The 12,547-nt window shown below is 53.5% G+C and overlaps 1 protein-coding gene across 1 annotated transcript in view; it reads left to right on the top strand.

Annotated features, from left to right (window-relative positions):
• Itpk1 (inositol-tetrakisphosphate 1-kinase) overlaps positions 1-9,348 on the top strand; it is a 140,475-nt gene extending 131,127 nt beyond the window's left edge. The window contains 2 exon segments of the mRNA XM_028888303.2: positions 2,983-3,145; positions 7,531-9,348. Coding sequence (XP_028744136.1) covers positions 2,983-3,145; positions 7,531-7,889 — 522 coding nt within the window. The 3' untranslated portion in view covers positions 7,890-9,348.
• The last annotated feature ends 3,199 nt before the right edge of the window (positions 9,349-12,547 follow it).

Genomic DNA, 12,547 nt, shown 5'->3' with positions numbered 1-12,547 from the left:
AGGAGCTGATGCAGAGGCCATGGAGGGGTGCTGCTTACTGTCTCGCTCAGTCCTCTTTCTTTCTTTCTTTCTTTCTTTCTTTCTTTCTTTCTTTCTTTCTTTCTTTCTTTCTTTCTTTCTTTCTTTCTCTTCTTTCTCTCTCTCTCTCTCTCTCTCTCTCTCTCTCTCTCTTCCCTTCCTCCCTCCCTCCCTCCCTTTCTTTCTTTCTTATTTGGTTTTTCGAGACAGGGTTTCTCTGTGTAGTTTTGGTGCCTGTCCTGGATCTTGCCCTGTAGCCCAGGCTGGCCTCGAACTCACAGAGATCCACCTGCTCTGCCTCCCGAGTGCTGGGATTAAAGGTGTGCACCACCACCGCCTGGCCCAGCCCACTTTCTTACAGAACCCAGGACCACCAGCCCAGGCATGGTACCACCCACAATGAGCTGGGCCTTGACCCCATCAATCACTAATTGAGAAAATGCCTACAGGCTTGACTACAGCTCAATCTTATGGAGGCATTTGCTCAATTGAGGCTCCTCCTCTCTGGTGACTCTAGCTTATATCAAGTTGACATAAAACTAGCCAGTACAGTTGTCTTGCTTTATGATAGGGTCTCACTTTGTAGCCCTGACTGGCCTGGAACTCTCTATGTAAAGCAAGTTGGCCTTAAACTCACAGAGCTGCCTCTACCCCAAGTGCTGGGATTAAAGGTATGCAGTATCACACTCAACATTTTCAGTGCTTTTTAAATTGAGATAAAAATCCACATGTATAAATATTTCAAAGTTTTTTTAAGATTTAATTATTTTCATTGTGTGTGTATGAATATTTTGACTGCACGCATGCCTGTGCACCACAGATATCAGAAGAAGGCATCAGATCCCATGGGGATGCTGGCAACCAAATCTAGGTCCTCTGTAAGAGCAGCTAGTGGTCTTAACTGCTGAGCCATCTCTCCAGCCCCTAAGTGACCAATTTAGAAGCAACAATCACACTCCCAATGTCATATAGACAGACTTTTATATTTCCAAACCGTTTTCTTCACCCTGTTCCCATGAGTGCTCAATCCCCATTTTTCCGACCCTAGCCCCTGGCCATCTCGGGTCTTACCTCCATCTGCATGGATTCAAACCACATTTCTCTGTGTGGATAAGCTACAGTTTGTCCATTTGTCTGCTAATGGATATTTAGGCTGTCTGGAACCTTTGGCCACTGGAAGAGTGCTACAGTTAACCACTGGTGTCCAAGGGTCTGTCTGAGCACCCTTTTTTAACCTTAGTAGAGTGAGTATCTGGGTCCTAAGGTATTCTATGTTTAACCTTTTTTTTTTTCCTGTTTTTTGTTTGTTTGTTTGTTTGTTGTTTTTTGAGAAAGGCTTTCTCTTTGTAGCCTGTCCTAGAACTTGCTCTGTAGACCAGGCTGGCCTTGAATTTACAAAGATCCACCTGCCTCTGTCTCCCGAGTGCGAGTGCTGGGATTAAAGGCATTCACCACTTCCGCCCGTCTTAAGAAATTTTTTTTTCTAATTTATTCATTTATTTTTGTGTGTGGAGGTCCCAGGACAGTTTTTCAGGAATCAGTGCTCTCTTTTCTCCATGTGGGTGCCGGAGTTCAGACTCAGATCACCAAACATGGTAGTAAGAGCCTTTCCCTGCTGAGGCGTCTGTCTCAGCAGCCCAGTGCCCTTCAAGCTCTTGACGCCAGCCATTTCGTTTTCCACTTTGGCTTCAATCCACCCCTTCCCCAGAACTCAATACTTATTGGCAGCTAGTGTGCACCCTATTGTGACTGACTTCAACAGGAGGCCATGTAGTCTGTGTCCTTGTATTCAAGAGCTACACCTTGCCGGGCAGTGGTGGCACACGCCTTTAATCCCAGCACTCGGGAGGCAGAGCCAGTCGGATCTCTGTGAGTTCGAGGCCAACCTGGTCTACAAAGCGAGCTCCAGGAAAGGTGCAAAACTATACAGAGAAACCCTGTCTCGAAAAACCAAAAGAGCTACACCTCCTCATAGCCAGACCTGTACAGTTACCATCCCTTCCACCTCCCCCCACCTCACCCCTGGGTCTCTCCCAGCAGGCTTAAGATGGAGGCCTAATTCCATTGTACAGATGAGCAAATAGAGGCATAGGTCAGGTACTTTCCCCAAGTCCACAGAGCTGAGAAATCTCTGATGGGATTTGAAACCATATCCTCACCCCACAATTCCTCCCTGGGCCTCATTCTTCTTCCTCAGAGGCCCTGGCCAAGGACTGTATGTAGGGACACATGTCTTTCCCAGAGCATGTACACTAGAGCAGAAAACGTGGCACTGGAGGTGTCGTGGACTAGGTGGGCAGACCTGGACTAGAGGCCTGTGGAGAACACAGCCGGAAGCTGGGCTTAGAGTCAGAGTCAGACAAGAGTATCAGCCAGCAGCGCCTTTGGGAAAGCCCAGGTCACGTGGGATGGGATGATGCTGTTTGCAAACACTTAGTTCATCACAGCTGGGAAGAGAGAAGCACATGGCTACCTGGGTTCCCTAGGCCCTCAGCCTCACTCCTATAGGCTGCTGGCAACTATGGTGTGGTTCCAAGGTACTGGTCAGTACCCCTCGTATACCTCATCTGTACCTGGCTGTTTCCCAATCTTCTCTGCCTTCAAGCTCTGGCCCCAATGTCCTCTTTACCTTACTGTCTGCTTCCATAACAGACTATCTCCTTCCTCTCTCCTGAAAGGATTGGGCTTTCAAAACTGAAAATTGGGGATCCAAATCCTGCCCTGGATGACCAGCTTCTGTGACCCTAGACCAGCCTCTGGCCCTCTCTCCTGATATCAGCCTCAGGAGTGCTTGGGCGCTAAGCACGCTGCTTCATGCCCTGGTGCCTCCAGGTCCTGGCAGGCTTGGACCATGGGGGATTGGATCCACCTCCTGACCAGAAGGACGGCAGGTCTCCTCATGAGAGGGGTCCACTCTGTCTAGTACCCTAGTCACAAAAGCCTGACTTGTGTTTGCGTTGGCAGCTGGACAAGATCGAGGGCGTGTTCGAACGGCCAAGTGATGAGGTCATCCGGGAACTGTCACGGGCTCTGCGGCAGGCGCTTGGAGTGTCACTTTTTGGAATTGACATCATCATTAATAACCAGACTGGGCAGCATGCTGTCATTGATGTCAATGCTTTTCCAGGTGAGCAACAGGGCCGGGTCACCCTGCACTGGTGACCCCCTGGTTACCCGGTATCTTCAGAGGGGTGGGGACGACGAGTCAGCTTGGCTGGGGATGGAAGAGCCCCTCCTCGTTCTGGGGCCTAGGGCAAGTGTTACCCTCTTGCAGTCTCCGCTCTTGAGATGTAAAGAGCAGTGAAGCCCCCGATGTCTAGCTGTAGGGAGACGCCACGCCCAGGCACTCCACAGCACTGTATTCTCTCATCCCATCTTTCGATACTGCCATCAGCCTCAGCCGTGACTGGCCTGATCAGTCCATCCCATGGCCCTCCTAGACCCAAAGAGCTAAAAGGAACTTGGAAAAGACTCAACCCCTTATCATTCACAGGTAGGGAAACTGAGTCCCCTCCAGTGGAAGCATTCTTCTGAGGTCGCACAACATGTAACGGCAGGGCCAGCTCCTCCTGAGCAAGTGCTGGTTCCACTGTCCTGAGCTGCAAGGCTGAGAGCCAGACCCAAGCCCTGCCGCACCATTCCCCATTATGATGCCTGCTGCCACAAAGACCCCACACGACATCCCCTCCCTGCTCCCTGCTGGAGCCCCGGGAAGCTCTGGCTTGGAGCCTCACTCCACTGAATATCCCTCAGTCTCTGCTCAGTCAGGGGTCCTGGGGAATACCACCAACTGAGCCCTAGCCTAGACCCCTTGGGCTGGCGGAGAGAGCAGGTATAATGTCCACAGCCAGCACTCAAAAGCTCCTTGGGTGCTCTGGAGACCCTAAGATCCCGCATCATCATTGGAATTGAGAAGTGTAGAATTCTACCAGCACTTGGGAGGCTAAGGCAGGAGGATTGCCGTGAGTTTAAAGCCATCCAGAGCTACATAACAAGACCCTGTCCCAGAATCCTGGGGTGGGGTTGGGGGATCAGATGTAAGAGTTAGAGTCTAGCTTTGGGTCTCCATGGCCCCAGAGCAGGGCCTTGGACTTCTCCACACCCAGGTATCCCTGCCTCAGGCTGGCCCCAAGCTCCCAGCTCATAACCACCCCTACCCCTCCAGCCTCCTGAGTAGCTGGGAATGTAGTGTTCTTGGTTGTTCTTCATTTTCTTGATAGGGAAGAATAGCAATCTCCCCCTTGCTGCCCAGGGGCATGAGTGGCCAGGAAACCACCTCACCAGGCCCAAGCATCCTGGGTACTCAGTCCTTATATCTCCTTAACCCTCAGAGAATACGGGGAGTATGTGAGCCACTCTATAGCATCACAGCTCGCAGCAGGAAACTAGGGACCCCAAAGAGCCCGACAACTCCATCTGTCATTCAGTTGACATCCGCCAGGGGCTGAACTTCCTGCTCTCAGAGCTCCCACCACAGTTGAGAGGAAGAAGATGGAAGGTGGAGCAGCTGGCGGCTGCTCTGTCATGCATGGATGCCAGAGAGAGTTCAGCAAAGGGGAGGAACTGACTCTGAAGGTGGACCAGCTTGGGTACCAGGAGGGGTGAAATGGGACCAGACAGGGTCAGAGGGCAGCTTCTGAGGCCTGTGTCCAGCCAACATGCTCAGACGCAGCCCACTGAGTTTCTCAACCCCTGGGTATAGGTGGTGGGACCTTTGAGGTCCGCCAGAGTGTAGAGTGAGGGGATTGCTGTATCAGGAGCATCATAAAGATGAAGAGGAGATGTGGGGTGATCCAAGAGCACACACAGCCCACTACTGGGTGGAGGGAGGTGACAGGGCCACTGAAAAAGCCTTGGGAGGAGGGGGATACACTCTTCCACTGGTGATGGGCAGCCCTTCCCAGCTCAGACAACTATATGTATCCTAAAGACAGGAGAGCCTCTTGTGTGTTCGGGGAGACAGTCACTGAGAACCAGTGTGAACTGAGTCTTCTGTCAGGGGAGCCAAGAGCTGGCTTGTCCCAGTGCATTGGGGCATGGGGTTGGGTGTGTGGCTACCAGATTGATAAGGCTGAGCCCAGCCAAAGCAGATGGGCCTGATGCTGAGGGGTGGCCTAAGGGTCCTATGGTCCCAGGGGCCTCAGGCAGAGAAGGGCTGGTGTCTGGGAGGTAACTTGGTGTACCACCCGTGGTGTAGAGCCAGCTCTTTGGGCCCAGCAGAGGCAGGGGCTTGGTTCTGGGGCTACGTGCGAAGCCCGTGGGGCACTGGGGTAGGTGGTAGCTCTGTCAAAGCACCCAGCTTTTGAGATCAGGAAGCCTGAGAGGCAGGAGCAGCTTGTGGCATGGGAAAGCTGCTGTGATCTCTGCTCGCCCATGAGAGGTGATGCTGGGAGCCAGAGGACCTTATCCATGGTTACAGTCCCCACAGGACTAGGACCCATGAGTCCAGAGCCCTCACACTGACTGAGGCCGTTGATGACTTAGAACGCCAGGGTTCCGATCGTGGCCCGCTTCTTCACTCTGGTGGTCTAGGCAACCGTACCTCTGCCCCTCCTTTCTCTTCTGTACAAATGGCAGCATTTCCCATGCTGCAGACAGATAGGCATAGTGTTGGGCATGGAGCTGGCACCCTACCCTGCTAGTTATCACTTCCCAGGCTGGCAAACACCAACCTACCTCAGCCTGTTTACCAAAGGCCCCCAAGGAGGTGACTCTGTTATGCTCTGGGAAGTTTCCCCTCGCTCTCCGATCTAGCCTACCTGGTCCCCTGGGCCTCATCTGGGAGCAAAAGCAGAGTGGTTACTAGGGAGTAGCCTCCTTGGTTTCTTAGCAACCCGACTGGGTCCTGGTACTCCTCCTCTCCCTGCATCATACCTAGACCCACGTCTGCCCTGCCCTTCGCCCTCATTCCCAGGCCAGCAGGATATTGGGTCCCGCAGTGGGGCCTCTCAGTACTAGGTACTAAAAACAGACAAGATCAGAGGATCTGGATCTATCACAGTTCTGTCATGTAGGAGCTCTGTGACCTGGGGCCTTGCAGAGCCCTCAAGGCCCCTGTACGATGGACTGAGGAACATGGGCAGTGAGCCAAGGCACATGAAGCTCACGGCCCAGTGGTTGGCACTTTTGACACCCTAGCAACACCAGCATGGTGGCATCGTCATCTTCCCCCATCATGGTTGGCAATCCCTCATCTCCACATGTATCCTGGAGACAGAGTGGTAAAGATGGCGTTGACGTTTGCCGTGGTGTGCTGCTTGCCGGCCACTTTGTTAGCTTTACCATGAGCGCCCTTGCTTCAGGCTTCCTCAAAATCACAGGGTGGTTTGCCAAATAATACGAGGCAGCCCAGTGGCCTGGCCCCACACAGTGCCACCTCAGCTTGTACCAATAGTATAGTACCAGTTCTAACCTAGGCCCATCATTCCGAGCAGGCGAGAGAGATCTCGCCTCAGATCTCTTTGGAAGTAGTTTGTTGGGAATCAACAAATCCTCACCCTGACTCTGAAGCCTGCTGGGTAATTCCTGGGGACTCTGCTGGCATTTGCACCTGCAGTGTGCATGAGTGTGTGTGTAAAAGTGTGTTCTTCTCCCAGGTGGTTAACGTGAGTTTTTATGCCACAGATGGTGGCCTTGGCAGTCTTTCGTAGGTGCTGATCCTCAGAGCCTGGGGCACAGATAGCATCCCTGGAGGTGTTTTAGGGTGAGAGGGAATAGATTTGGTGTGGCCTGTGGCCGTCGGGTCAGACCCACCCATGTCTAGCCCTCCTGTGGTGCTCCCAGGAGTCTGCACTGTGAGAGCTGCTCTCCTGTTGTTGTGTGGACAAGAACGCTGAGGCTCAAGGTAGGATACAGTGGCCAGGACCCAGGTCTGAGGTCAGACTCAGTTTGTCAGTAAGTGTATGAGGAACACACTTTGGCATGGCCATCTCTGACTGTACATCCCGTCAGAGTTGGATGGTTACGTTCCTCAGTTTTCTGTTACTGTAACAAAATACCCAATGATCAGCTTAAAGAGGAAAAGTTATTTGAGTTTTGAAGGTTTCAGTCCGTGGTGGTTTCTCCCCGTTGATGTGAGCCTATGACAGGGCAGATATTATGAGGAATCACTGGCAGAGGACACTGGTTACCTGATGGGAGAGAAGGCGTGTCTGAAATGACTGGATGATCTTTTAGGCCCTTCTACCACCTCCCAACAGCTCCTTGAGCTGAGGACATGGACTTTGGAAAGCGCACTGCTTACCCAAACTATAGCAGTGGGTGAGCCAGGGCAGTGCCCAATAAAAACAAGATTCATCTTTATCAGCTGGCGCTGTGGGACTTCCCACACTCAGGGAACAGACAGACAGTCTGGGGCCAGCCCTGTGGACCATGTGCACCAGCCTCTGTGACTCCACCACCCTTCGATACTGAAAGTGCTTCCCCAAGTCCCAAGGAGCCCATGATTTCTGCTTCTTTCTCCCCTCCTATTCCTGGGCTGATACCCACTACCTTCTGTCTCTCCATCTCCAGGCTATGAGGGTGTGAGTGAGTTCTTTACCGACCTTCTGAACCACATTGCCACAGTCCTGCAAGGCCAGAGCACAGGCGGAGCTGCCACGGAGGAAGTGGCCCCGCTGAGGCACAGCAGGCTTCTGGCGGACCAGGCCGGTAGCCTGGCTGGTGAGCGGACGTGCAGTGCCAGCCCTGGCTGCTGCAGCAGCATGAAGGGCCAGGACACCCCCTGGAAGACTGAGCCCGAAGCAGGCAACCTGGGTGCCGGCGGCTCTGCCAAGCTGCCGCATCAGAGACTTGGCTGCACCACCGGTGTGTCCCCCAGCTTCCAGCAGCACTGTGTGGCCTCCCTGGCCACCAAGGCCTCCTCACAGTAGCCACAGAGCCCAGGACCCAGAGGGGCGGCGCAGAGCGTGGAACACACCCACTGGGCCAGCAGCTCCCAACGGGAAACACTACTAAGAATTCCCGGTGATCTGATGCTTCTCTGTTTTAATTTTTTACCTGATTTTCTGATGTTATGATCGGAATGATGGGGGGAGACGGAGCAGAACACCAGTGGTCCAGCCTTGAGGATGCCGCCTAACTCCTGCTGTGCAGATCTCCTCACTGAGTTTACACACGCTTGTGTTCTCAACACTAGGTCTGAATGTGAAGTGGGGTGTGTGCATGTTGTGTGTGTGGTTGTCATGCAAGTGTATGTATGCATGTCTGTCTGTCTTCGTGGCTGCTGTGGGGCCAGGCTTCTGGGCACCCCGGAAGGAGGCCCATGTCTGGCCAGGCTATTGCAGCTGAACAGGCAAAAGGACGAACGTTTTCCCTGTTGCTCCCCTCTCCACCTCTGCCCACACCCAGACCTCACTGTCCCTCTTTGCCCAGATGTGGTCTCCTCCAAAGCTGGCAGTTGGGAGCTCTGTGCTGAGGCTCTGGGTTGTGGGAAAGGGAAAGAAGCTTCCTGTGGGTGGAGCCAAAGCCCCTTAGCTATTGCCAGTCTTCACTGGCTCTGTGGAATGCACCAGGCCACCATCCTCTCCACCCTGTCTATTGCTCACTGGGACCCAGGAGGGAGGTCGCCTGGCTAGGAGTCCAGGAGTCTGTCAGGACCCAGGATGCGTGCTGGGACTTTGAACAAATCATTCCATGAGTCTTCAGGGTGGCTCCTGAGACAGAGAACTGAAGAGCTGACCTAGTGTTCTAGCCCACGAGGATGCCTGCTGCTCTGTGCCATCATCTGGGTCCCGCCTTTCAGGTGAGAGGAGGCTGCCGATAGGGCTGCTCCTGTACACGCACACCAGCCCCTCCTGGTACAGCCAGGCCCAGCGCAGTGTTCATGGCAAGTCCCTTGCACCGAGCACCAGGCAGGCCCCCAAGGGAGCTGTGCCTCACTCCAGACTCGCTCTGTCCCCACAGCAGCTGGCAGACTGCTCACTGGCCCCAAAGCCCACAGGAAAGGACACCTGTGGAACCCTGGGTGAGCAGCCCAGGACCCCCAAGGGTGATCTTGTGTCTTAAGATATCCGCTCACTTTGCGAAGAGAACTAGGCCTTTGGATTGTCCTTAGGTCCAAGAAGATGGAGGACACTAAAGGAAGCACCCAGCAGCCCTAGGGAGGCTACTAAGTGGGACCACGGTGGGGCATCCTTTGGGCAAGGAGGAGCTGGTTGGCTTTCTTGGAAACAGAACCCCAGGACTAACCACGTTTACAGGACCTGAGTGTTGAACCTGATGATGTCTGTATGTCGCCTTCCCAGGCCTGCCCTGAATTCGGGGGGTGGGAAGTGTGGCCGGCTCTCGCACTGCTTTGTCTCCAGAATAAACTACTGAGATCAAACTACATCTCATATGTGGTCACAGTCCTTAAACATGTTTGATAAGACACCATTGGCTTTTCAGAATAGAATTCCCAGTCTCTGCCTTGTCAGCGGGCAGGGTGGAGGCAGTATCCCGTTCCCTAGAGCTCCTTTATCCCCAGGGTCACACTGCCAGGTAACTACCTTCTGGCAATGCACCATTTCTACAGGGCTCCATGCGGGTATTGAGGGCAGTTCGCTTTTCCAGGAGTAGAAACGGGAGCAGGGACCTGAGGTCACATTGCTTGCAGATACTTTAATGACACAGAAATGTGACTTTTCACAAACATGACACTACGAAGCACTAGCTAGCTGCTGGGGTCTGTCCTCACCAAGGGAGATAAGTGGGGTCTGCTCTGGATCTAGGTCATTGTTGGTGTCACAGAAGTGTCTAGATTTGCCCCGTACCATGGGGAGGCTAGCCTGCAGAATTGGATCCACCGAATCCCCAGCTCTTTCGGGGGCTATCCCCATGAGCCCCACCCTGAGTGAGCATCTCTCTGAAGCTGCTAAGAAGGCTCCACAGCAAGTCAAAAGCCCAGTGGGTTGATGGGGACACTGAGGAGATGGCTCAGTGGTTGAGGATGTTTGCTGTGCCATCACGACGACTGGAGTTCAGAGCCTGGCACCCATGTAACAAGCCAGGCATCCAGTGCTGTCCTCTAACTCCAGGTCAAGAGTGTAGGGATAGAACAGGGGGACCACTGGGCCTTGCTGGCTTCCAGCCTAGCCAAGGAAAGACGAGCCCAGGTTCAGGGAGAGACCCTACCTTAATGGATGGGCAGAGAGTAATGGAAGCAGACACCCCAGCCCTCTTTTGAACTCCGAGCATTTACAGTTGCTCCCTCACACATACATATTTTTTAAGGCCACAGGAAGAAGTTGAGGTTTTAATGGCTGGGGCAAATAGTGTCTGTTGAACAGGCCTACAGAGACAAAGGACATTGCCTTTCTGACCTGAAGGCTGGCCCCTGTCTGCTCTAGAGCACTCACACTGGTTGCTGACTATAAAGCCACTGGATGGCCTTGCTGATGTCCTGGGAGGGGTTGCTTGCCTTTTAATATTCCCTATAAATCAGTCACTTAACCAGTGGGATCCCAACAGCATTCCTCACCCCAGCTTGCTGTGGCTATGGCCCCTGTCACGCCAGAGCCCTCAAGCTGGTCTAAAAGAGCCTGCCTCCTCCAGTGTGGGTGAACAGGAGCCATGGCCCTCAGTGGGAACTTCTGGGGTCCAGGAGCCCCCAGTTTAGATAGGCCTATGGTGAGTGCTGCTGCCCCCACACTCACCTGCCCTGCCAGCCAAGTATAACTCAGATGATGGCCCCAAGGCTTCTCCACAGACCCTCCCCTCATGGTGAAAGCCTATGCCCCAACCCCTTTTCTGCCAGGCCAGTGGCAGCGGACTCTGGGGAATGGCCCTTTCCAGTGCTCTGCAGAGAAGAGCCAACCGCCATAGCAGCATGGCCCCTCCCGCTTGGGTCCTCTTCGCTTTTGCGTGTGACTGGGAGGTATCTCCCCAGCTTCAGTCTTGTTCAGAAATGATTGACTTTTCTTTGATTCCTGGGGTCTAATGGGGCTTGGCATCTTGGAGGGGCCCCTGCAGGACATATGAGGTGATATTTCCCTGAGGCTCCCTGCATAGAGAGCTAACCCAGGGTTTATACAGAGCTGTGCTACCTGAGGAGCTAAGTAGTGTCCACGCCTGAGCTTTGTGGTGGCGCCTGCTTGCCCCCTCCCCCACCCCTGCTGTGTGTCTTGTAGACATCTGTACACCAAATGCACTTGGACCTGTACTGTCTACAAAGCCACACTCGGTCCATTGGGTCCTGCCCGGCTCTGTCTTTGCTTCTTGTGACATGACTGCAGGTGACTCATCTTTGGGATTGGGGTCCTCTGGTGACAAGGTGTCCCTGGGTTCTGTTGCCCCCTTAGTCCTGGTGGTGGATGTTTTGGGTCTCTGGTAGCCTAGTGGGAATTTGTGGAATGACGTAACTGTTAGGAGGTGTCTAGCCCTGAAGAAAACCATGTCTCAGCAGTGGCCTCGTGCAGGGTGTGCCTCGAACTCGGGTGCAGGCTGCAGTAGCAGCGAGAAGCTAGGCCTCACTTGAGAATTTCAGGCTAAGACCTTCTTCCACCTCTGTCCTCCCAAGTCTTCCACTGCTGAAGGAGTTTTTCGTCTGCAGTCTGACACAGTCAGGCCTTACCACAATCCAGTAGAAACAAATATTCCATATTGGGAAACTGAGGCTCTGAGAGGGCCAGAAAGGCTGGCCATGCACTCTAGGTAGTGAATGGGTGGGCTGAGGCAGGGTTTGGACTGTTGGGACCCGGCTCTCAAATACCAGCTGGAACTCTGGAGTTGGCTCTGTCTGGGGTAGCAGTGATGTCCCTGCCCCTCAGGCACAAGGCACATGCTCTTGCTTCCTCTAACAGGAGATCCTCACCCAGGCAGATTGCTAAGGCCAAGCCCAGTCCCCACGTGTCCATCATCACCGGAAGTCCCTCACCAGATAGATGGCTTTTAGTTGAGGTGCACAGGTGGAGTTCTTGTCGGAAGTTGAAGCCAGCAGAGCCTTGAACAAAGCCCAACAATCAGAGTCCATGTTGGCTGTAGGAGGATCTAACTTACCCAGTGAGACAATGGGTTTCCGAAGCCAGGGTTTCATCCCAGGTTTTGTGTGCAGGCGTACTAGGCCACATACAAATGTTTGATGAGTGACTGAATGATTGACCCTAGTAGCCAGCACCCATGAGTCTAGCACCACATCCCAGCCTGGCCTGATGGCATAACTTACGAAATTCCCATGCTTAAAAGTTTGGTATGCCAGCTCTACCTGTGACTTCAATGTACCATTTCTTCTTCCCTGCCTCCACTTCCCTGTTCTCAAAGCTGGGCCCAAGACCTGTTATTTTCTAGTAAACTCTTTTCTGCCCCATACCTCAGACACCCCACGGTCCCATGCCTGTGGTCATGGGCACATGAGGTGGGGAGTCCAGCATTGATCTGGTGCCTATGGCCGGTGGACGGTATTATCCTGGGGCCTGTCAACCTCCACCCAGTGCCAGGGTAACTAGGGGACAGTCCAGAAGGACAGTCTCAGCAGAAACTGTGCCCAGCTCAGGGATGGCTGGGAAATAAGCTGCACGGTGGTGGACCCCCTGTGGCGGTGGGCATCCCCACA

Source organism: Peromyscus leucopus, chromosome 14, assembly GCF_004664715.2.
Source record: "Peromyscus leucopus breed LL Stock chromosome 14, UCI_PerLeu_2.1, whole genome shotgun sequence".
Lineage (NCBI taxonomy): Eukaryota > Metazoa > Chordata > Mammalia > Rodentia > Cricetidae > Peromyscus > Peromyscus leucopus.
Note: the sequence above shows the minus strand (reverse complement) of the source record. Positions and strands in the feature narration are given on the sequence as shown.